This window comes from Vicia villosa, unplaced genomic scaffold (genome assembly GCF_029867415.1).
Source record: "Vicia villosa cultivar HV-30 ecotype Madison, WI unplaced genomic scaffold, Vvil1.0 ctg.000004F_1_1_1, whole genome shotgun sequence".
In the NCBI taxonomy this organism is placed as follows: domain Eukaryota; kingdom Viridiplantae; phylum Streptophyta; class Magnoliopsida; order Fabales; family Fabaceae; genus Vicia; species Vicia villosa.
Window position 1 is genome coordinate 2,322,476 of NW_026704934.1, and position 23,494 is coordinate 2,345,969.

Here is a 23,494-nt window from a genome sequence, read left to right on the forward strand (position 1 = left end):
TTGTTTCTGCATTTCTTGTATTTGTAATGTTTGGAATGAATGACATGTGGTGTTTCATTATTTATTTAATTGTTAAAACAATTTTGTTAATAAATAAAAAAAATTTAAAAAAAAATAGTATATAAACAATTAAAAAAAAACAAAAAAAAAAAATATATATATATATATATATATATATATATATACATAGGCGCCACCCTAGGTGGCTAAAAAGGGAAAAATATGCATTGATGCCACCCTGGGTGGCGCATAGGTTAAGAGGTTTTGGTCTTTGGCGCCACCTGAGGTGGCTCCTATGTGGAGACCACCTCTGAAACCTGGTCATATGCGTAATTTTGCCGAAAACATGGTTTTTGGTGTAAATAAATTATTAAACATGGTTATTTGGATTTTTTTTTCGAAATTAGTTGAATATGCAATAAGAAATTAGTTGAATACGCAATAAATAAGATAAATTTATAAATTTATAAAATTAGCTATTTCAAATTACATTACAATAAATGTCCAATGATACAGAGAACTCCAACTTGGAGTAAATGGAGATGCATAAGCCCCCTCATCTAATAACTTCAACACCCCACTCTAAACTCAATACAAGTTCCATACATGCATGTATTTTGAATCCTAATTCCATTAGTTCTCTCAACATCATTCCTATTCAATTTTATTAATAGTTCTCTCAACATCATTCCTATTCAATTTTATTAATATACTTATAGTACAGACTAATGCCACCATTTAGTACACGATTTTTAAGAGACAACTAATTCGCACAAGATCGGAGCGTTGTTGATGCCCGCTAAAGAACGTAACAACTCTGAGGATAGGCCATAGCAAACCAAAATGGTAGTGTGAATAGCTTGAAGCAGAACAAAACTACATCGTGGATAGGCCCACCTGACCGAAAATCTCACTGCACTAAAACAAACAGAAACAGCAAACTCCACTGGCTGCTGCAAACCAAAAACTTCATTGGCTGCTTGATGACTCATTGAAATAAATATACTAATTATTTCTCCCATTGCCTATCTCCCTCAAACCTACCTACATTTTTGATATAAAGATGCATACAATTTCATTGATAAATTCACTAGACCTTCTAAACAAAACATCTAGACTATGTAGTAGAGAGTATGAAACTCATAACATCAAATGCTAGTTTCATTCATTAGAACTAGTAAGTCTCATTCATTCACACTTGATTTTTAAATTCATATTAAGTTGATAGTGTTTTATATAAATAATACATAATTTGAAATCCTTGAAAAGAAACACCAAAATTACACAATTATTTGGAACCACCTCTTATATATAATATGCAGAATTACAAACACACCTGCACATGTCATCATCTGACAGAAAGTAGATAGATCAAGGACAAAGAGAGAATCAAAAGATGTTACACAAAGAACACAAATAACACATTTATCAAGTAAGTTCATATCACAGATCTTAAAATAAAATACATGTAACAACTAATACAAACAATTTTGAGTTCTGTTCAGAATATAGTATCACCTTTTTACCAGGATGAATCAAAAACTCCACACTGTTGAAAACCCGCACACTGTTAGTATCACATACGCAAATTGATACCTAGCAAAAAGAAACAGTTAGATTTGTATGCAGAGAAAAGAGAAAATTGAAGGAGAGCATTTACACACATACACAAGTTGAATGAGAGCTTGTAATCGAAGGGAGCTTTAGATGGGGCGACCAATCCTACAAAGGAGAAGAAAGAGAAGCTTGTGTGCTGAAGAAATGGTTGGGGTTCGGTTTGTGAGAACCTCCTACGAATAATATATGGGTTCGGTTCGGTAGTGAAACCTCTGTAAAAAAATACTCCCGCTCAAGACATTTTTCAGGGAGGGAGCGAATAATTATTGGTGATCTCAATTCGATTCCCACTGAAGACATTTTTAATAAAAAATTTGTTTTAGTGATACTTATGAGAACGGTGGTAAATAATTGATATTTAATTAAAATAATTAAAACTTATATTAGAACTGTTCTAACATGTTATATAAGCTACCGCAACAAAATATAAAGGTTGTTGCCTATTATTCTCTATGGGAACAGTATTTTTACCTCTCAAAAATTAGGCGTTGCTATAGGATAAAAATGTTGTAGTGATACAAATTTAAGAAGCACTGTTGAGAATAGACAAATCCATACACATACATTTGAACTCATCTTTTAGTATTGATCATTTCATTGATGTATGTTAAGATTAATTAATTTTATAAAAATACATTGGGGGGATCCGGATACAAGTTCTTTTGAACCTTTTAAATCGTATTAAGATATTATTATTATTATTATTATTATTATTATTATTATTATTATTATTATTATTATTATTATTATTATTATTATTATTATTATTATTATTATTAAAATATAATATTAAAGTATACTGTATTAGAGACTCCTTTTTAAATGTTAGCTACGTGGTTGAAAAATTAGTTAGTGTAGCTATATATATGGCTTACTTAGAAATCAATTTGTCTCAATCAATTAATGCAAGAAATTCTCTCTCTCTCTCTCTTTCTCATGCATTTTTTTTTGTTGATAAAACTCTCATGCATTTTAGTTCATTCGATAAATGAGACTTTTTCTGCTTCATCCTCTTCGATTTTTTGGTTGAAGATTAAAGTTTCATAGAAGTTTCATTTCCCTGTTTAACTTCTTTACTAATCAAGCTTTGCAGCAAGCCTTATAGGAGCTTCAATGATAGATATGAAAAATTTTCCTCAAGATTAACAACAAGTGGCTCATTCTTCTAAAGAAACCTCCGGGCATCTTGCACATGGCAGCTCAGCAAACACGTTTGCACCAAAATCATTAATCAAACTTCAAGAAAATAAATTTTTATTGTGGAATCAGCAAGTTGAATGTGATATTCTTTTTCATAAACGCCGTATGTAAGTTTTCAAAAAAATAGCAGCATGTGTCACCCAAGATTACTAATTCATTCACCGTCTCACGTTACTCCTTTGCAAGAACCTCTTGTTCTTCAAACCCTTTCACTCGATCAAATCCAATTGTGTAACTCTTGTCGAAACCCTCCAAATCAACACCTTGATCTTGGATTAAAAACCCTCAGAGTTTTTTTCGATGAAACCCCCTATGATTCTCAATCCAACCTTAAGTTAATCAATAAAAATTTTAGAAGTGAACATTCATGGGATTGCATCATACATCAATTTTTAGAAACCCCCTATGATTCTCAATCCAACCTTAGATTACAACCAACCTAAATTGAATGTTATCAATCAGGTCTAGATGGCACCCAAACCATGAATAATTATGTGTATGTTGTTTATGTGTCTGCATAGGTGTAAGGTTGAAGATGATTAGCAATATTAGTATGTGTTTATAGTTTCATCAACTTGAAAATGATGCATGTATGAGGTATTTATAGATGTACAAGTTAGAGGCATAAAGGAAACCTATAAATTTGAAAAAGAATGCAAGTTTTCAAAAAAAATAGCAGCATGTGTTAACCTATGTAAATGCATGTGTCGACACATATCAGGTCATGTGTCGACCTATGAGTAATAGAAGCTACAGACTTTAAAAATGTAGCACATGTGTCGACCTATAAGTAACAGAAGCTACAAACTTTAAAAGTGCAGCAAATGTATCGACCTGAAAATCGTATGTGTCGACACATAGACCTACAAGTTTTAAAATTGAGCACATGTGTCGATCTGAGAATCATATGGATTGAAAAACACTCATAGGTTAATCAACAAAATTTTTAGAAGTGAACATTCATGGGATTGCATCATACATCATTTTTTATCACATGAACATACAATCAAATTTCAAGAGATATACATAAGCAACATAAGATATAAGGACTTACGAACAAAGAGATACTGATACATGAAACAATATTACCTCATAGCTTGACCAACGAAGAATGCACTCACATGAACTCTATACCTTTTGAAGTCAACATCCTTACCATTTTCATCTTTGTTCGAGTTTCCATTTGTGGGCATTATAGTGTCGATTGACTTTGCTTCTACCATTTTGAAACGTTTAAGCAACTATTGACAATACTTTGTTTGACACACAAATGTCCCTTCTTTGAGTTGTTTGTATTGAAGTTTGAGAAAATAATTTAACTCCCCTATTAACCTCAACTTAAACTCTCCTCGCATTATCTCTGTTTCTTTCTCCATATTGATTGTACTATTTCTTTGTAGCTCGTTTACTATTGTAGTAACTTTTTCTACATGCTGATTAAAAATTTTAGAACATCAATCCTCGTTGTTATCTTTTTCTTCCTCAACTTAATAACATTTGTGAAAAATAATATACTAATGAGTGACTAACAATATGATAAAAATAACATAATGAAGGGATTCTTTTTGTGCTCAACGTGAACATTTAAAGCATAACCCTTCCTTTCAACAAAAATGAAATTGGAAAAAAATCTAACAAAATTCTAACATAATATTTATTTTATTTACTACAAGTTGTTTCCTGACTAAAGGGACATTAATACCTCTTGCCATTGAAAATAGAATCATAGTCTTTGATATCCAGAGAAAGATCATGTATTATAATCCATTATTGTACAATAGTATTTTTTAACGATATCCATGTTAACACGCAAAAGATAACATGAGACAGAGTTCATGATCCTACTGTCAAAATCCTCAAACTCTCTAATAGATGAAAAATAAAAAATACGAGAAAAAAATCCCTACCATTAAACATGAGAGACCATTTAACTTTTCATTTAAAGACCATTGAAGAATCTAATATTATTTCAAAACATTTTTTATAGAGTTTAATAGATATGCACTGACAGTTTAAAATAGTTTTACACTATCATTCAATAGAAAAGGGGTGATACACTGACAGTGTAAAATAACCAATCACCACCATGTATTAATGACATGGAACATTTATGATTTTCTAATAGATGACAGTGTAAAACTATTTTACTGTGCACTATCTTTTAACTCTTTTTATATTATGAAAAATAACATTTATAATAGTCTAATTTATGATTAAATAAACTAATAAATCACGAGATTAAGTTTTACTTGAATATTTAATATAACAAAATTCTATTATATTCAATATGATATTTCAATTCGAATATATAATAATAAATGTATACATGTCCAAAATTAACATAGGTTAATAGACATAAATTTTTAAAAAATATTAACAAATTTATAAATAAAGTAAAATTAAAAATATAATATAATAAAATTATAAACTATAAAAATATAATTTACATTATTTAAATAAAATGACTTGATAGATGAAATATTTTTAACCAATTTTTTAAGAGAAAATAGGTGATACACTGATTGTGTAAAAAAGTTTTACACTGTCAATCAATCAATCACTACATTGTTAAGCGCAAATCATACTGTAAATTTTAAATTACTGATATAATATGGTAGAATAAAATATTTCTATTGAATGAACAGTGTAAAAAAAATTTACACCATCTATGCACTATCTTTTACTTTTTTTTTAGCAAATAAATTTCTTCCGTTTTAAAAAAAGTCAAACAAGTTTAAAGTAAGCTAAATCATAGAAAGGGCACCCTTTACAGGTATTTTAGGGCCAGTTTGTTTCAGCTTTAAAAAAATGGATTTTTTCTTTGTATTTTTAAAAATAGATTTTCTAAAACCGTTTTTCAAAATATTACAATTTTTTTATATTCGTTTTTTCTAAAATGAAACACTTAATTTGACACCCTATAACATAAACATACATAATTGAAGACCAAAACTTAGTCAAAATCATAATTTTTTCAAAAAGTTGTATTTCAAAAATGATTTTTACGAAAATCTATTTGAAATAGCTTCAAAATTAAGTGATTTTTTGAAATTTTGATATCCAAATTTTTTCCCCATAAATAGATGAAATACCTAAAATTACGTTTTAAGAATAACTATTCAAACAGATTTTTCATTTGAAGCTTTTATAAAAAGTTTCTTTGTAAAAAAAAATTTTGCAAAATTTGTTAACACTATAAAGGATGTGCAATTGCCCTATGCCAATGAACTCCACGACATAGCAATACATTCTTCTTAAATGAACTCCACGACATAGCAATACATTCTTCTTACTTATATTTTATGGAAAGAAGGAAGGTTCTGATCTCTATAAAGGATGTGCAATTGCCCTATGCCAAAATAACATTGCAAACACCCAAAACTATAAACACTCCATATACTCTAATCTCAATGGCACCATGCGTAACAATGTTGTTGATGGATCCATAGCTGTATGGAGAATGCGTTGGGGTTGGATTCAGACGTGGGTGTAGAGCAAATTACTTGGTCTATGGTCGGATTGAATAAAGTTTATGTAACAGTTAATGGCTAATAAGATGTATGAATGCTATGACAATCTTAGAAGGGTTTAGATGAAAGTTTGAGAGCACCTAACATACACAAATGAATTGTCAATGGTACCTTAATTTTCATGATTCAATTCTCTGATTTCTAAAACTAATCCAATCCTAATTGATTTTAATCTTTTTCTTCTTTGATCTTTCTTCTTTCATAAATTTTTGTATTCATCAAAACTAAGCTAAGATAGATGAAGATCATCTTTTTCACAAGGGGGCGTAAAACACCACCTACTCTAGTGAGAGAAGTGAAATTTTCCTATATTTCTTACTGGTACGTATCTCGTTGGAGCGTTAGGCTACAAACACTTTCTTCCTACCGATGCTTCTCCTCATGTTCTTGGTCAGACCAAATAGCGTCCTAGCGGTTGGTTCCCGGGCCGGCCCAACATATCTTGAGACCTGAGGCAAAATTTAAAATTAATTTTTTAATATAATAAAAATAATTTTATTTAGATTAATATATTTTAATTTTAGATTTTTTTGAATGTAAAATCATTAAATTATATATTTTCTTTTTAATTGATAATACAACCAACCCATCTAAGCACACTTCTTCTCATTTTTAAAAAATTATAATTGAAAAAATATTAGCAAAGTTCTTTAAAAAAAAACTTAAATTTCAAGTATTTTTTTTGTTAGAGAACTTAGAAGTGTAAGACGGGCTATAATTAAAGGGTTTAAAAAATTTTAAGGTTAAGTTGTTGATTACAAAAGGCCTAAAAAATATTGATTATAGTTAAATAATAACAAAATATGACTTATTAATTTTTTGTAATTAAACCATCGTAAATTTACACAGGGTCTTGAAAAATTTAAAACGACTTTAATTTTTAAGTTAATCAATTATAAAATACACATCCTAAATTATTGTTATTGTTATAAATTTTTAATAGGTGTTATTATTTAATTGATATAAAATAATTTAAAGAGTTTGTATTTAAAAGAAAATACTATTAACTAATACAGTGCCATATAAATATAAAAAATGAGGCCCTAGGCGGTAGCCTTGGTGGCCTACCCCTAGGACCGGCCCTGGTTGGTTCCACCGAGGGCCAAAGTAGTAGATTGGCATGGCAACAAAATCCGTACCCGCGGATACCCACCCGAACCCACCCCAAAGTTGACGGGAAAAACCCGCTTTGATTGGGTTTGGGTTCAGATTTGGGTTTTTACCGATTACAAAATATGGGGACAGATCGGGTAATGGGGACACTAGTACCTACCCTGTTTATTTCATGATGTATATTATTATTTATTTTTGATGATTTAAAATATTAAATAAGTGGCCAATATTTTGATATTTTGATTTGAATTTATTATTTAAAATATTTTAAATGTATATATGAAATTATTTTATTTTATTATTTATAATGTAGTTTTATTTTGGAAAAAATAAGTATTTTTATTAAAAAATTGATTTCACTAAATGGATGGTGGCGGGGCGGGGATACCCGAACCCGTTTGGGTCAGGTTTGGATTTTAATTCTCCATTCCCGTTTGGGTTTGAGGCGGGGAACGGGAATTGTTTGGGGACTCGGGTTTGGGTTTGGGGAAGGTAGTAACCGTCCCCGACCCGCCCCATTGTCATCCCTAGTCGTAGAAGCGTGTCGAGTATATTGGGTCAAAGCTGCCACTTCTTCTTCCAAGGCACGCTCGAACATATTGGCTAAATATGAATAGTCTTCCTCTAAAGGAAGAAATCGGTGTTCCCTAGAGGAGCAGGGGGCCGACCCATCAACAACGTAAGGGTCAGAGTACTCGAAGCACACAACAACCTTATAAGGGCATTCGAAGCAGCAACACCTTTAGAAGGCTCCAAAGTAGTGGAAAGGCCTGCTACAGTTCCTCCCGGCCATATTCCCCATCTTAAAAGTTAGAGCGCTACTTCATCCTTCATTGAATATGAATGCAATCATCACCAAAGAAAATACGCCACGAGTAAGCAAGTTGAATGCATAAAAGCTAAGGACTTTCAAGACTTACCAAAAATAATCTTCCTTTCTTCCCTGGTACGAGCATCCACCAAAAGCAAGTATCGGTGATGTGTTTTAAGTGTATTCAGTCGACATCATTCTGAGGAATACTTCCCCCAAAATAATCCAGGTCTTTGATAAAACTCGTCAACCGCGTCTTCGGATACAACTCTTTTTGAGAAATGTCTTCCTCTTTGTAGATATACAACCCATTTCCCATTACAAAATGGCTCTCATTCTAGTACTTAGGGAAAAATCAACACATTTATCCTCCACTCCATCTCTAACAACGCAAACTATTACATTAGCTTCTAGGCAAATAATGGTAATAGAAACAAGGGCTTGGTGGAAAACTATTTTGGGCCAATCATATTGATCCCTAACCAATCACTTTAAATAAGCTATATAGGTAATAAGACCCAATCTCCAGATACATCCAGCGATCCGCAATTCATGCCAAACAAATAGCAGGTTGTTATTTCCTCTGTATTATATATAAAGAGCGTACAAATACAGGTATCAGTTTCAAATTCAATTTAAATTCAGTTTTTTCCCTAACATACTGACTTGAGCATTGGAGCGTTACTTGTAGGTCAGTTCCCTCTCCGCCGTATCAAAAGCTCATATACACCATCATCTCAGATCTTAACTCTACTTTTGGTTCCATAACGAAAAATATACTTTGATATATATGAATTCATAAGTTCAAATCCTGTAGAATGCTATTTTTTAAATCCATTATTTTGAAGGGTGTTGTAGCCTTTTGAGCTCCTTGTAAGATCCTCTCCCACCTACTGGGTAAAAGGTAAAGATCCTATCTATTTTCTTAAAGAAATGAAAGTGTCCATTACAATAGTTTTTGTGTAATTAAAAGATTTAAATGCACACTCCCATTAAGACATCTCGGTTGGTAGTTGTGTAAGGATATCGAATGTAAGGGTATAGATTTGAACTCACGACATCCCACTTATTCTCCTTTAAAAATGATTAATTCTCCGTTACTAGAGAGAATCTCTGCTTATAGTACAAGATCTATTATATATGCAAAAAGTCGGGTCAACAATTATGATTTTGAGAGCACTCAAATAGTAGGAAGGAAAGAGAAATGAGAGAAGTTGCTAAAATGTTTCAAGTAGAAGAGGACCACGAGCTGCAAAAATGGAGGTCGCAGGTACTTTCAAAAGTGAATCTCTGAAAACACCTGTGGGGTTTCAGAGATGCATCTCCAAAATTATGCCTGAGTAGTTTTTTGACAAACCTGTTTATTGTTATTATTCTTTTTCTAAGATAAATGGCTGAGAATCCTAATAGAGTTAGACTCAGAAGGCCAACCCAAACTGTTTTGCTCAGCGCGAGAGAGCTGAGAAGGTTGCGAAGGCTCGAGAATGCGGGAGGAAATCAAGATGTGCTGTCGTTCCGGGTGTATCTTGATCGAAGTGTTCATGACGACATTCTTTGGACGTCGTTCGAGGATCATAGAGAGATTATCCCATTTGAATCCATCTCTTTGTACATTAGGTGGCTGGCATGTGGGACCGACACTATGGTCAGGTATCTTCCAGAGTGATGCATGCGGAAGTTTGGCTATGTCCAGATCATACTCAGATCTCCATCTCAAAGGGTGGTTAGCGAGGCAGCAACTATTGTGGGATACAGGAGACAATAAATCTATGTGACATGGTTCTACATAGTGTCACACCCTATCATGACAAAGAATGCTCCTGGACGTGAGGAGATTTTAGAGAACCAGCAGGCCGAGGATGACCATGCCATTAATGTCTTGTTGATCTATCAGCGGATACAGGCGATTGGACATGAGGCTTTGGAGTTAGGGATCATTGAAAGGGGCGGACCTGAGAAGGTGGCCATCATGGAGAGGGTGGATAGCGAGGCAGCGACTGTGGTGGGATACAGGAGGCAAAAGAGGGGTTAGGGTGAGGATTAGGCATATGTAGTGGGCTATGTTTTTTTATTCCAGAAAAATTTATGTATAATATTTTAATATTTTACAATTTATGCTTATCGCTTATTATCGTTTGATATTGCTTATTATCGTTTAACATTTTTATTTCGTTCACGTTTTTATGAACGTTTTAATCTAATTTCGTATTAAAACTTTGATGAATTTCTTTAAAAAAAATCAGTGTTAGGGGTTATTTCAGAGATGAATCTCCGAAACACCTTTAAAACGCATAAGGAGTGCTTTCGGAGATGTATCGCCGAAAATATCTCTTTTGAGGTGCATTCGGAGATGTATCGCCGAAAATATCTCTTTTGTGGTGCAATCGAAGATGTATCAAAGGACATTTTGAAATTTTCAGATGTGTTTTTCACCCCTAAAAGGTGGAAAAAGAAATTCTCTTAATTTACTTTCGTAACAACCAACAACTAATGAAATTGATGTTGATGCCAAGATATTAAACCATTAGAGTTTTTTATACGAATTTATGCCATTTTAAAATATTTTTAATAAGCGATGGAGCCAAAAATAAATTAAGATATGAGGGCAATATATAAATTTTAAGTTATGTTTTGGGCGTCTGTAAGGCCCAACAAGAAAAGCCTAGAAGCGAACAACACATGAGAACTCACAAGAGACTGGGAACCCCCGTTCTCTAAAAAATATTGGCCCCTAGATAATCACATGCACCGTCCATATTAATTAGACAGTTCACCACATAATCACATGCAAGCAATTACAACTGTCCTTATTATATAAAGAAATAAGTTCATCATTTCACAAGTATTCAAATTTATTTTCATTTTTACATTACCTTCACTCTTATATAGACTTAGGCCTTAGAATGTTAGTCTTACAGGCTAGTCTCTCTCCACCCCATTAGAATCTTAAATTACTGCAACAACCTCCATCTTCTATCCACCAATTAATTCTAGTTATATAACAAAACAAATTATATGTTGTCGACATATAAAAAATCAATAATAAATATGTTAAATTATTTTTTATTATTATGTTACTATTTTATATTATTTATAAACTATTTTTTACAAACATTTATATTTGTGAGACGTAATTGGAAAAAAAAATTAGATAATCAGGTATTGAAAAAAAATACACAAATAATCATTTTTCGGTCAAATTTACGTAAATAATCATCACTACGTCAAATTCGGCTTTTAACAGCACACCTACGAAAGCGCTTTTGCCCAAAAGCGCTCTGGTAGGTTTGGCTAAAAACAAAATTAAAAATCACGCTAGAAAAGCGCTCTTATAGGGGGGTAATGAAAGCGCTTTCTAAAAGCTCTCTTATAGGGGGTGGGTATGAAAGCGCTTTCTAAAAGAGCTCTTATAGGGGTGGGTATGAAAGCGCTTTCTAAAAGCGCTTTTATAGGGGGTGGGTACGAAAGCGCTTTTAGTAATAAAGCGCTGGTATAAAGGGGCATATGAAAGCACTTCTGAAAAGCGCTCTGGTAGCCCTTTTTAAAATTTTCATAAAACTAAAACACGCTATTTTATTCAGAAACCCAAAACTCCTCCGTACATCTTCTTCTTCTTCCTCGCTACGTACTCTCTGCTTCCTCGCTCTCACTCCCTCCACCGTGGTCTCAGTCCCTCCTCCGTCCCTCCGTCGTCGTCTCAACTAGCCGCCGTCGTCGTCTTCTTGCTGCTTCTCTCAGAATCAAAGTCTTGTGGGATTTTAGGGTTTTTCTTGGTTAAAATCAAAGTCCAGTTCTGCTTCTGTTCAGGTAAAGTCTTCCCACTATTTTAAGAGCAAATTGTGAGTATACTTTGAAACATTTATGAGAGATAATGGTATAGTTTACTCTAAAAGTATGATAGCAAGCAAATAGTTTTTTCTATGTATCTTTGGCTTATGATTCCTCATAATGGTATAGTTTACCATGTACAATGTTTGACAAGTCTAATATATCTTATCAACAAATAATCATAGCCTGATATATCTTTGCCATTATATCCAAATCAAATCCCACTCTCCTTTGATTGTAAGTCAGTTCCTTCACTATGCTTCTATTGCTTGCTTCTTCTTCTGGATACAGGCCCAACTCTCCATCACTCACATAAGTTAATTCTTCCGATTTCTCTAAATAACACGATATCACGATAGAGGACGGTTATTGTATTTTGAAAGTTAAAGAAGATGTTTGTGTTATTTAGCTAATTCTAAAGGGAGTTGAGTGTATTTTCCTCTTTATTTTGTTAGACATCAATGCTGCCCCGTTATGAAAATACATGCTAAATTGTTGTTTTCTCATGAGATATAATTGCTCCACCTTGATTTCTCCATTTGTATGACTCGACTATGATTTGTGGTCGTTTTCACGACGTTGTTTTGACATGCGTAGTTGCTGCCCCGGTTTCTAAGTAGTTGTTAAACTTTGATTTACCTTACGGTACTATGTATCTAGAATTGCTATAACATTTGGGTTATGATTATTTTTCAGGGGATATTAAAGATTTTTTAAAAGAATATCACTAGAGACATCAGATTAGCTTACGGTGTGTGGTTCCAGAAGTTTCTGAATTTCTCTAAAGGTAATTAGTTATTCTTTTGCTAATATAAAAATGTATGTCAAAATAATATTAATCTATTCTTAATCATTGTAGTTTGTGCTACAGTTTGCATATAGTTCCTTCACTTTTATGATATTTGTATTTAACTGCATCGTGTGTGTGTGTTTAATTTTACAGTTACTTTGAAGTCTCTGGTTTCTACTTGTACAACGCCGATTCAAACCTACCCATCTCCCACATAAAGTCTAACTCAGGTTACTATCCCTTTCTTCTTGCTTATAGTTTGTTATTTTCTGCTTATAGTTTATTGTTTATGGTTCTATTTAATATCAATTTAGTGTCTCTCAACCAGTTTTTTGGTTTGTGGACTTATATTACCTTGAAATAAGGTAATGTCTTCTTTAAGAAATCGGGTATTCTGATTAGGTATTCTGATTAGGTATTCTATTATGATGATAGCTATTTATTATCTTGACAGAATTCCTTAGTACCTGATAGAGAAACCAAGAAGCATTTGTTTAGCTTAATTAAGACATGGATAAGACATGGATGAATTCAAACCGATTGTCGAAAGTGTACGAGAAAGGGGTATGGGAATTCGTTGAGTTTGCGGTTGCGCACTCCGAAGACCCGCTTCGAATGCCGTGTCCTTGCTTGGGTTGCTGTTATGGGGGTAAGGTTGACGGGAATAAGTTGGCATCCCATTTGCTACGGTTTGGAATTGATAGAAGTTATACATGTTGGACAATGCATGGTGAGAAAAGTAACGGGAATGCTGAGTCGAGTTGTAATAGGAAGTATGCTTCAAACGACGATTGCACAGACACATACGAGTGCTATCGAGTCGAAGAGATTGCAGAAGCGCTTGAAGAAGATCTTAAAGGTCCACCTACAAAAGTGCTTCTAAGTAAAAGCGCTGCCAAAGATTAATAAAAAAGCATAAAAATTAAAAAAAAAACGCAACATACGAAAGCGCTTTTGGAAAAGCGCTCTTATAGGGGGGCTACCAGAGCGCTTTTTCCAGGAAAGTGCTCTTATAGGGGGGCCTACCAGAGCGCTTTTTCCAGAAAAGCGCTCTTATAGAGGGGGCTTACCAGAGCGCTTTCTGAAGCGCTTTTGTTACCTACGCCAGCGCTGGCTTTCACAGCGCTTTTAAGCGCTTTTAAAGCCCATAAAAAGCGCTTTTAAAGCCCCAGCGTGTTGTAGTGCATGTTTCTGGAAAAGGTATAAAGGAGACGCCAATTGAATTGGCTTCTCCTCTTTAAAGTTATATGGAGGCGCCAGTTGACATGGCTCAACCATGTCTGACTTTTTGGCCAAGCCAAGTGAGATGGCGCCTTCTCTTTTAAGTTGCATGTAGGCGCCAATTCAATTGGCTCCTATGTGTTTTCGTGATTTCGTGAAAATGTGTTCCATAACATTACTGATAGGAATGTTCAATCACCTTTGAGACTTAAAGATGAAGATTGTTCATTTTTTAATACATGTATTTCAATTAAAAAAATAAAAATGAAATTTTTATTTTATTTTTTAATACATATATATTTCATTATTACTCTTATATTTAAAATCTAGAGTAATTCATCCTTAGCTTTATTGTCGTTACCATATAGATATACCTCCTTCTCATTATATTAATCATTCAATTTTTATACTAATTTTAGTATTAAAATTTTAATTATTATTATTATCAGTAATAATAATAATTAATAATAATATAATTATTATTATTTATTTTTATTTTTATTATGTTTCAATGAATCTAATTATACAATAATTTTTTATCATTTTTTGTGTGTCATAACAACTGTAAAAAAAATTATTTACTTTGTATTAAATTGAAATAAATCTTTTGTGTCATATCTTTTTATTTCGTTTATTTTAACATTATCATTTCTTTTATATTTAAAGTTTTTTATTTTTTTTCTATTGATCATTAAATGAAACTTAGTTTGACTGACATATTTAGTCTTTAAAACCTATAACCAATGTATAAATTTAGAGCAATAATTAAATAATTAAATAAATTTAATATTATTTTGAAAATTTGAAATTTGTTTAACATAAATTTTACTTTCCATTAAAAGTAAATTTTATCTTATTCAAAAATGTTTAAAATAATATATAATAATTTGTATCTAAAAATTTTATTTATTTATGATAATTTTTATAAAAATATATATGTAATATATTAACTATAATTACAAACACTATTAAAGTGTAACAAATTATATTAAAATATTAGTTTATCAAAAAAGTTTGTATTTTTTTAAAATAAAATGTTAATAAAATTTTACTATTTATTCTAAAAAATTTAAAAATATTTGATTAATACATTAATTTATTACTATAAAATTTGATACAGTAAAATTTGGATAATTTTTATTCTCTTACTATATTTAATAAAGATCAATAAATTAATTTGATATATTTCATTATATTCAAATTTTTATCTTCGAATATCATAAGAGTTATTTTTCATTTGTGTTAGTAAATTTGTATATCTAATTTTATTATATTAACACAATTTTTCTTTAAAAATTAATAAAATAATTATATACTATACAATTAATTCATATTTGGATCACAATCACAAATTGACATATTTTTATTTAGTATTTTTAATAGTATATTCTTTATCTATACTTTCTAATCTCTACTTTAGCATAATTATTATTTACTATTTATAATAATGTTGCGCGATCCGCCGTCCTCCTAATAGATTTGATGTTTCTTTATCTTTTGATTTTCTTCTTCTGCAAGCTTTTCCAGTATCACTACATATTTATTAAACTCTTTTATGTAATTTAAAAACTTATACTATAGTTTTAATTATTATTTAATTGATAATAATCATATTTAATTTTACGGGAGACATTTAAAATATTAATTAACTAGTGTCTTACCCGTGCGTTCGCACGGGTACCCGTCGTTTTTGGGCATTGTGATTGAGAAAAATAAAAGATATCAGTAAAAGATTAAGTTTTTGGTAAAATTGAAAAAGTTATAAAAATAGTAATATTTTATTTAACAAATTATAATGAAGGAAAAGTTTTAAAATCGCAAATTCACGAATTATAATGAAGAAATATTCAATCAAATTATATAATCCAATCTCAAACTATCAGCTAAGGAGAATCGATTATTTTTTGCTAGCTAAGGAGAAAATTAATTATTTTGGCTCAATTATAACTACAAACTATCAGCTCAATCTCAAACTATCAGCTCTGTCTTGTAGGCCAATGAGAAACCACTACAAACTCCATTTATAATAATGATTCATTCAAAATGCATAATTAATAGAAAAATACTTTGACCAGTTACTTCATGTTCCCGTTAATATTCATTATTTTGATAAGTAACTTCGTATTCCCGTTAATATTTCAAATTTCTTCCCGTTAATTTTCAAATTTTTGATTAGTAACTTCATGTTCTTGTTAATATTCATTATTTTGATCAGTAACTCCTTGTTTCCGTTAATATTCATTATTTTGATCGATAAGTTCGTGTTCCCGTTAATATTCCAAATTCGTTTTCGATAATATTCAAAAAAATTATCAGTAACTTAATGTTCCTGTTAATATTCAATATTTTGTCAATAACTCTGTGTTCCCGTCAACATTTATTATTTTGATTAGTAACTTTGTGTTCTTGTTAATATTCAAAATTTGTTCCTGTTAATTTTTAAATTTTGGATAGTAACTTAATGTTTTCGATAATATTCAAAATTTTGATCATTAACTTTGTTCTCCCGTTAATATTTAATATTTTAATCAATAACTCCGTGCTCCCGTTAATATTCAATATTTTGATCAGTAACTCCGTGTTTCCACTAATATTCAATATTTTGATCTATAAACTTCATTTCCCATTAATATTCAATATTTTGACCAGTAACTTCATGTTTCCCTTAATATTTAATATTTTGATCAGTAACTTCGTGTTCTCGTTGATATTCAATATTTTGTTCAGTAACTTCATGTTCCCGTTAAAATTCAATATTTTGATCAATAACTTCAAGTTGCCATTAATATTCATTATTTTGATCACTAACTTCGTGTTTCTGTTAATGTTTCAAATTTGTTCCTGTTAATATTCAATAGTTTGATTAATAACGCCATGTTTCCGTTATTATTCAATATTTTTAGCAGTAACTCCATGTTCCCGTTAATATTATATACTTTGCTCTGTAATTTAATACTCACGTTAATATTCAATATTTTGATTACTAACTTCATGTTCTCGTTAATATTCAATATTTTGATTAATAACTTCATGTTCCCGTTAATATTCAATATAGTTTGATCAATAACTTTGTTTTCCCGTTAATATTCAATAGTTTGATCAATAACTTCGTGTTCTCGTTAATATTCAATATTTTGATCAGTAACTTTATGCTCTCGTTAACATGCCATTTTTTATCAGTAACTTCATGTTTCCGTTAATATTCAATACATTTAATATTTTGATCAGTAATTTAATATTATCTTTAATATTCAATATTTTGATTAGTAACTTCATGTACCCATTAATATTAAAAAAAATTCTATTAATATTCAATATTTTGATTAATAACTACATGTTCCCGTTAATATTCAATTTTTTTATCTGTAACTTCATGTTTCTATTAATATTCAATATTTTGATGATATTTTTGAAACAAAAATAAATTAATTTTAACATTGTTTAAAAATATTTGATGATAATTAAAATTTTTTATAATAACAAAAATCTTAAATTGACAAATTATAATGAAGAAATATTCTATCAAATTATGAGAAGCATGTGATAGCTTCATCCCTCCACTGCAGAGCTCGTGGATTTTGAGAAGCATGTTCAAATATGGTTTAGCTCTGAGAATGACTGAGGCGTGGAGGGAGGCCAACACTCAGCAGAACTACAAGACAAGGAGGATGTACAAGAGCCTACAGGGTACCAAGCCAACTGTTCCATGGAGAAGACTGTTTTTTGGGAATGGAGCAAGACCTAGAGCTGTCTTTATTCTCTGGCTTGTGTGCAGGAATCGTGTGATGACCAAAGACAGGTTAGAGAAGATAGGGATCAATACTGATGGCAAGTGCAGCTATTGCGAGGAGAGTGAAAGCTGCCAGCACCTCTTTTTTGATTGCAGGTACACAAAAAGCATTTGGTGCCAAGTTCTTCAGTGGCTTAAAATTGATCATTTTCCTCAACAATGGGAGTTGGAGAAAATATGGGTCTGTTCTGTGATTTCCAGGAAATCTTGCCAAAGCAAGTTGCTTAAGATAGCTATTGCTGAAGTGGTGTACACAGTCTGGATAGTGAGGAATCAGAGGATATTCCAGGCCAGCGACATTGCTCTAAATAGCCAAAGTATCATCCAAAGCATCAAGTGGAGAGTTGAGAGATTCCCTAAGCTGGCTGCATACTGTAACTACCTCGATTTATAGTGTTTCTGTAGCTGTATGCTTTTGATTTCCTAGTCTGTTTTGGTTGCCGGGATCGGTTTGTCGATCAGCTTGTATTAAACGCCTATTTTTGGAATAAAATTATTCTATTTGCTCCAAAAAAAGAAATATTCTATCAAATTAAATAATACAATTAATAATAAATATTTAATATAATTGATTAAACTCAATTTACAAATCAAATATATTATTCCATATATAAAATATTTGAATCAATAGTTAATTATTCCTATATATAAATATTTTTGTTTTGGAATTATTTATAAAACTATTTAGGCTTAATTGCAACTTTAATCCTCCTATTTTGTCTTTTTCTTGATTTTGATCCCTCTATTTTAAAAATCACTATTTTAGTCCTTTTTTAAGTTTTCTGTGCAATTTTCGTCCCTCTATTTTGTTTTTTTCTGCAAAATTAGTCCCTATTCCTGTCTCTTTTTCATTAGAAAACTCAAAAAGGGACCAAAATCGTGGTTTTAAAAATGGGGGGACTAAAATCGAGAAAAAGACAAAATAGGGAGACCAAAGTTGCAATTAAGCCAACTATTTAAATCAATTGTAAACTTATTCTCGTTATTACATTTAATTAAATGTGTTAATATCAGTACCATATGTGCGTACCATATAATTACCCGTGTGTATCCGTAATATATTATTTTGTATTTGGATAGAATTGACCCATTAAAGTTTTAATGGTAATATTTCAATTATATTATATTATATATAGATAAATATATATATTGATTATTGATGAATTTGTTCAATTAAATTTTAAATTTTATAAATGACAAACAAATTGTATGATTAATAAAAAATATCATACAATTTTGATATTATTTATTCATATATTACTTATGTTTCATTCTATTACTACTTATTCATACATTACTTATGTTTCATTCTATTACTATTTATTCATACAATACTTATGTTTCATTCGATTACTTATGCTTATTAACACCCATAGTTATTTTTAAATATTTTTTTAAAAAAAAGTCAATAGATCTAATATATTTATTTTATTTAATAATCTCTAAAAAATTTCATTTTTATATATATATATATATATATATATATATATATATATATATATATATATATATATATATATATATATATATATATAACTTTCATATTTTATATTTTAAATAATTTAGTAGTATTAGTAAGATATCTTATTAAAGTGAAAATAGAAAATAGTAGTTAGTTTTTCTATACAGAGAATGACGATGGCACAGGTTGTATTTTAAATATTTTGAAAATATACTTTATTTTTATAATAATATCTATGAATTTTTTATCAAAAAACTCCATACAATATATAAAAGCAATGATATGCCTAAAACATTTTATTAAAATATGTATCTAATAATATTTATTCTTTTGTTAAATGAGAGGTTAAAAATCTTCTAACCATATGAAATTTGGTTTCAAAATTATGTTGATAAATTCATTATTTTGGAAAGTTTCTATTAAATAATTTTGAAAGAAATCAAGTGAGATAAATTATATTTATTAATTTTTAATGATAATATGATTCACTCAATTTTTGGTGATACAACATCAATATAATTGGAGTACTAAATATATTTGTAACGTATTTATTTTATACCAATTAAGATATTGGTAAGTAATTGATATGATTTTAATGTATTGATTCTATATCAATTAAATTATTCCCAACGTACTGATTTTAAGGTATGGGTCGTTAAATAGGCTTTTATATCTTACAAAGTTAGATAATTTTAGGTAAATCATACAAAAGTACAATATTTACTCAAAATTATATTAACTTTAGGTAAATCATATAATATTGTAAAAACAATATAATTTTGTAAGATATAAAAGTACAATATTTTCTCAAATCTAATAATTTAAATATACATATGGTAAGTACTAAAAGAATAAGAAATCAAAAGTTGCAATCACATGCATTAAATCATAAATTAAAAGTTGCAATCAATCGATCAATGATTACTAAAGATAATTATGATATTTAACTTTTTTATGAGTAAATGATTTATGTCTTTTCATTCTAAACTCTTTATTTACCTAAAAAAATATACTGTTTTTTTCTTTATTCTTTGATTCTATTTTCTTATACATTTCAAAATTATGTATATGTTTTGAATTTGTAATATTTTATTATATTCTATATTTATTTATTTTTGTTCGACCTTAGAATAAATAAATATCAATAATATTTTATAAAACTAACTTTATAAATTATATATATATATATATATATATATATATATATATATATATATATATATATATTGATAAACTTAATTTTTTTAATTTGACCTAACTAAAATATTCTTTAGTTATATGAATTAATATACAATATTATGTTATTTATATATTATAATTTTTATAATTTTTATAGCTACTAAGATTTAATATAAATATCACTCAAAGATAATATCAATTAATCAATGAAATTTATTTATTAAAATTTGCAATAATATACCAATTATTTCCATATCAAGAAAATAGGTGTGATGCTTCATTATTTCAACGAACCATTCTTTAAAATCACGTTCAAATCGACCATAATGCTTGGATTATTATGGATAAGAAGTTAAAAATTCTAATCACATTAAATCAAAAAATTAAAAATAATAAATCAAAAGTTGCAATCAGATTAAATCAAAAATTAAAGTTGCAATCAAGTAAAATGATTATGATATTTAATTTTTTTATAGGTAAATGATGTATGTCTTTTCATTTCAAAACTCTTTATTTACCTAAACAACTATGAGGAAATGGTAGACTTTTCTTATATGATAGATTAATTCAATTATATAAACGGGAATAAGTTGCAAATATTTTTATAAGCATAAAAAAGTTTACTATTGATACAATTATTATTATAAACTGTAATAAATTATAAATATTTTTATAAACGGGAAAAAGTCAACCGATGATATAATTACTTTTATAAATGGGAATAAGTTGCAAATATTTTTATAAACGGGAAAAAGTCAATTGATGGTACAATTATTTAACGAGTTAATTTTTTTTAAAACTTACATAAATTGTTAATAAATTAGAAATGCCCAAATTATTTATAATTAAAAATAATAATTAAATAAACTTTTTAATATATATTATTAATAATAATAACATTTTAACATAGTAATCTAACTATAAAATTTATAAATTATAAATGCGTTTTTAAAATAATATTTTTTATTTAAAAAATATTTAATTCGTGACTCGCAGGGGTTTAAGTTCTAATATCTAATATATATTGAATAAGACACATATAAGATTATCAGTAGTAGAAGAAGGATGAAGTAGATGATTATCTATTAAAAAATCAAATCCAAACTACTCTTATCATTCACGTACATTCACGATTCGATAAACAATTTATTATTAGGCACGAACCATAGTTATTTAATAAGTTCATTTAATATGCTAAAAATAAATTTTAACGTAAATTGAACGGGAAAGACGGGGGTATAAGGTGTAAGTTGCCACTAAAAATCAATATTAGTTGTCCCACCATCACATATTCACTTCACATGGCTCGTAGCAATTTTTTCAACGGTAGTGTCCATTATTATAAATGCATATATGTGGAATTGAATTTTTTAACATTTTGTATTCAGAACTTCGCACTCTGACTTAGGGTATCTTAAGATTGGCTAGACAAATTTCTTTCTTTAAATGCCAAAACAAATATGGCTGCTCATTATTACTCAAGGAGGCTGTATGGTAAGTTTACTGAAATTTCACCTTCATGTATTATTGCACTCACTACTTCCTGTTCAAAATAGGAGGCTCAATTGGTCCCAATTTTCAACTTGCTAAGTATAATAACTACATTATGATAGTACAAGATAGTTTTCCCAACTTCTATATAAAGGATATGCAATTACTCTATAAATACCAAACTACTCACTCTTTCTATTCTAATCTTAATATGGCTCCCATATCAAATCTTGCTTTTCTATGTTCCATTTTTCTTTTCAACGTTATCAACATTCCATTCTTGATCACAAATGCTCAATCCTCATGCAACGGACCATGCAAAACTCTCGACGATTGTTCTGGTCAACTCATTTGCATCAATGGCAAATGCAACGATGACCCCGACGTTGGAACACACACATGCACCAAACCGTCACCATCACCACCACCACCACCGAGCGGTGGTGGTGGCGGCGGCGGTGGTGGAAACTGCCAATCCTCCGGAACCCTACAATGCAAAAAAAAATCATACCCTCAATATAGATGCTCTCCACCAGTTTCATCTTCCACACAAGCACAACTCACCTTTAACGATTTCAGTGAAGGTAAACAAACTATAAAAATTAGTCATAAGTCATAACCATCTTTTAACTATTTTAAACAATATTCAACTAATTCTAACAATTCTCAAACCAATTTTAATAGGTGGAGATGGAGGAGGTCCGTCGGAGTGCGACGAAAAATACCACGACAACTCCGAAAGAGTGGTGGCATTGTCAACTGGTTGGTACAACGGAGGTTCGAGATGTGGAAAACTGATTAGAATCACCGCGAGGAATGGGAAGAGTACGACCGCAAAAGTGGTGGACGAATGTGATTCAGTGAATGGATGTGATGCAGAGCACGCAGGTCAGCCGCCATGTCGTAACAATATTGTGGATGGATCGGTGGCAGTGTGGAATGCGTTGGGATTGAATACAGATGTGGGTGTTGAGCAAGTTACATGGTCAATGACTTGAATCAATGAATAACACTTAAGTATATGCAAAGTAACATGTATGGACTAATAACTAGTTAATAAGAATAAGCTTAATTTGCACACCTTGTGCATGTGTGTGGATTTTAATAAATTCATTTTGCTTTTGCAAAATTAAATAAGCAAGAATATGATTAATTAGCGTAAGGTAAAATGAACCTAGCTTTTGGTTGTTATTTTATTTCGTTCATCCTTTCTTTTTCTCTCCCCATGATTTGTGTTTATATACCCTCTCTCTTGTTTTGTTTATTTTTTGGGCCAAGCCCATTTTTCTTTCCTTTTTCTATATGACGTTATATTTACTCTTGCACCGTTTCATCTCAATTTTCTTAGTTAGTTCATTTAATTGAATTTTTTTAATTAACCTGACCATCTAAAATCAACCTTTTCAAATTGAAATATTTGATCAACATCAAAGGACATTCTCACAATCAACTCATTTTTAAA

The 23,494-nt window shown here is 30.1% G+C and overlaps 1 protein-coding gene and 1 long non-coding RNA gene across 2 annotated transcripts; one reads left to right on the plus strand and one right to left on the minus strand.

Annotated features, from left to right (window-relative positions):
- Positions 1-273: 273 nt before the first annotated feature.
- Positions 274-1,854, minus strand: LOC131621358 (uncharacterized). Its single transcript, XR_009289558.1, has 3 exons — positions 1,669-1,854; positions 1,519-1,596; positions 274-1,044 (listed from the first exon to the last, which is right to left on the minus strand). It is a non-coding gene; the product is annotated as an uncharacterized LOC131621358 (long non-coding RNA).
- Positions 1,855-22,199: 20,345 nt separating this feature from the next.
- On the plus strand, positions 22,200-23,268 carry LOC131621359 (kiwellin-like). The gene is made up of 2 exons (XM_058892400.1): positions 22,200-22,616; positions 22,717-23,268. Exons 1-2 carry the CDS (start codon positions 22,244-22,246, stop codon positions 23,028-23,030), a joined length of 687 nt encoding a protein of 228 aa, XP_058748383.1. The 5' UTR covers positions 22,200-22,243; the 3' UTR covers positions 23,031-23,268.
- The last annotated feature ends 226 nt before the right edge of the window (positions 23,269-23,494 follow it).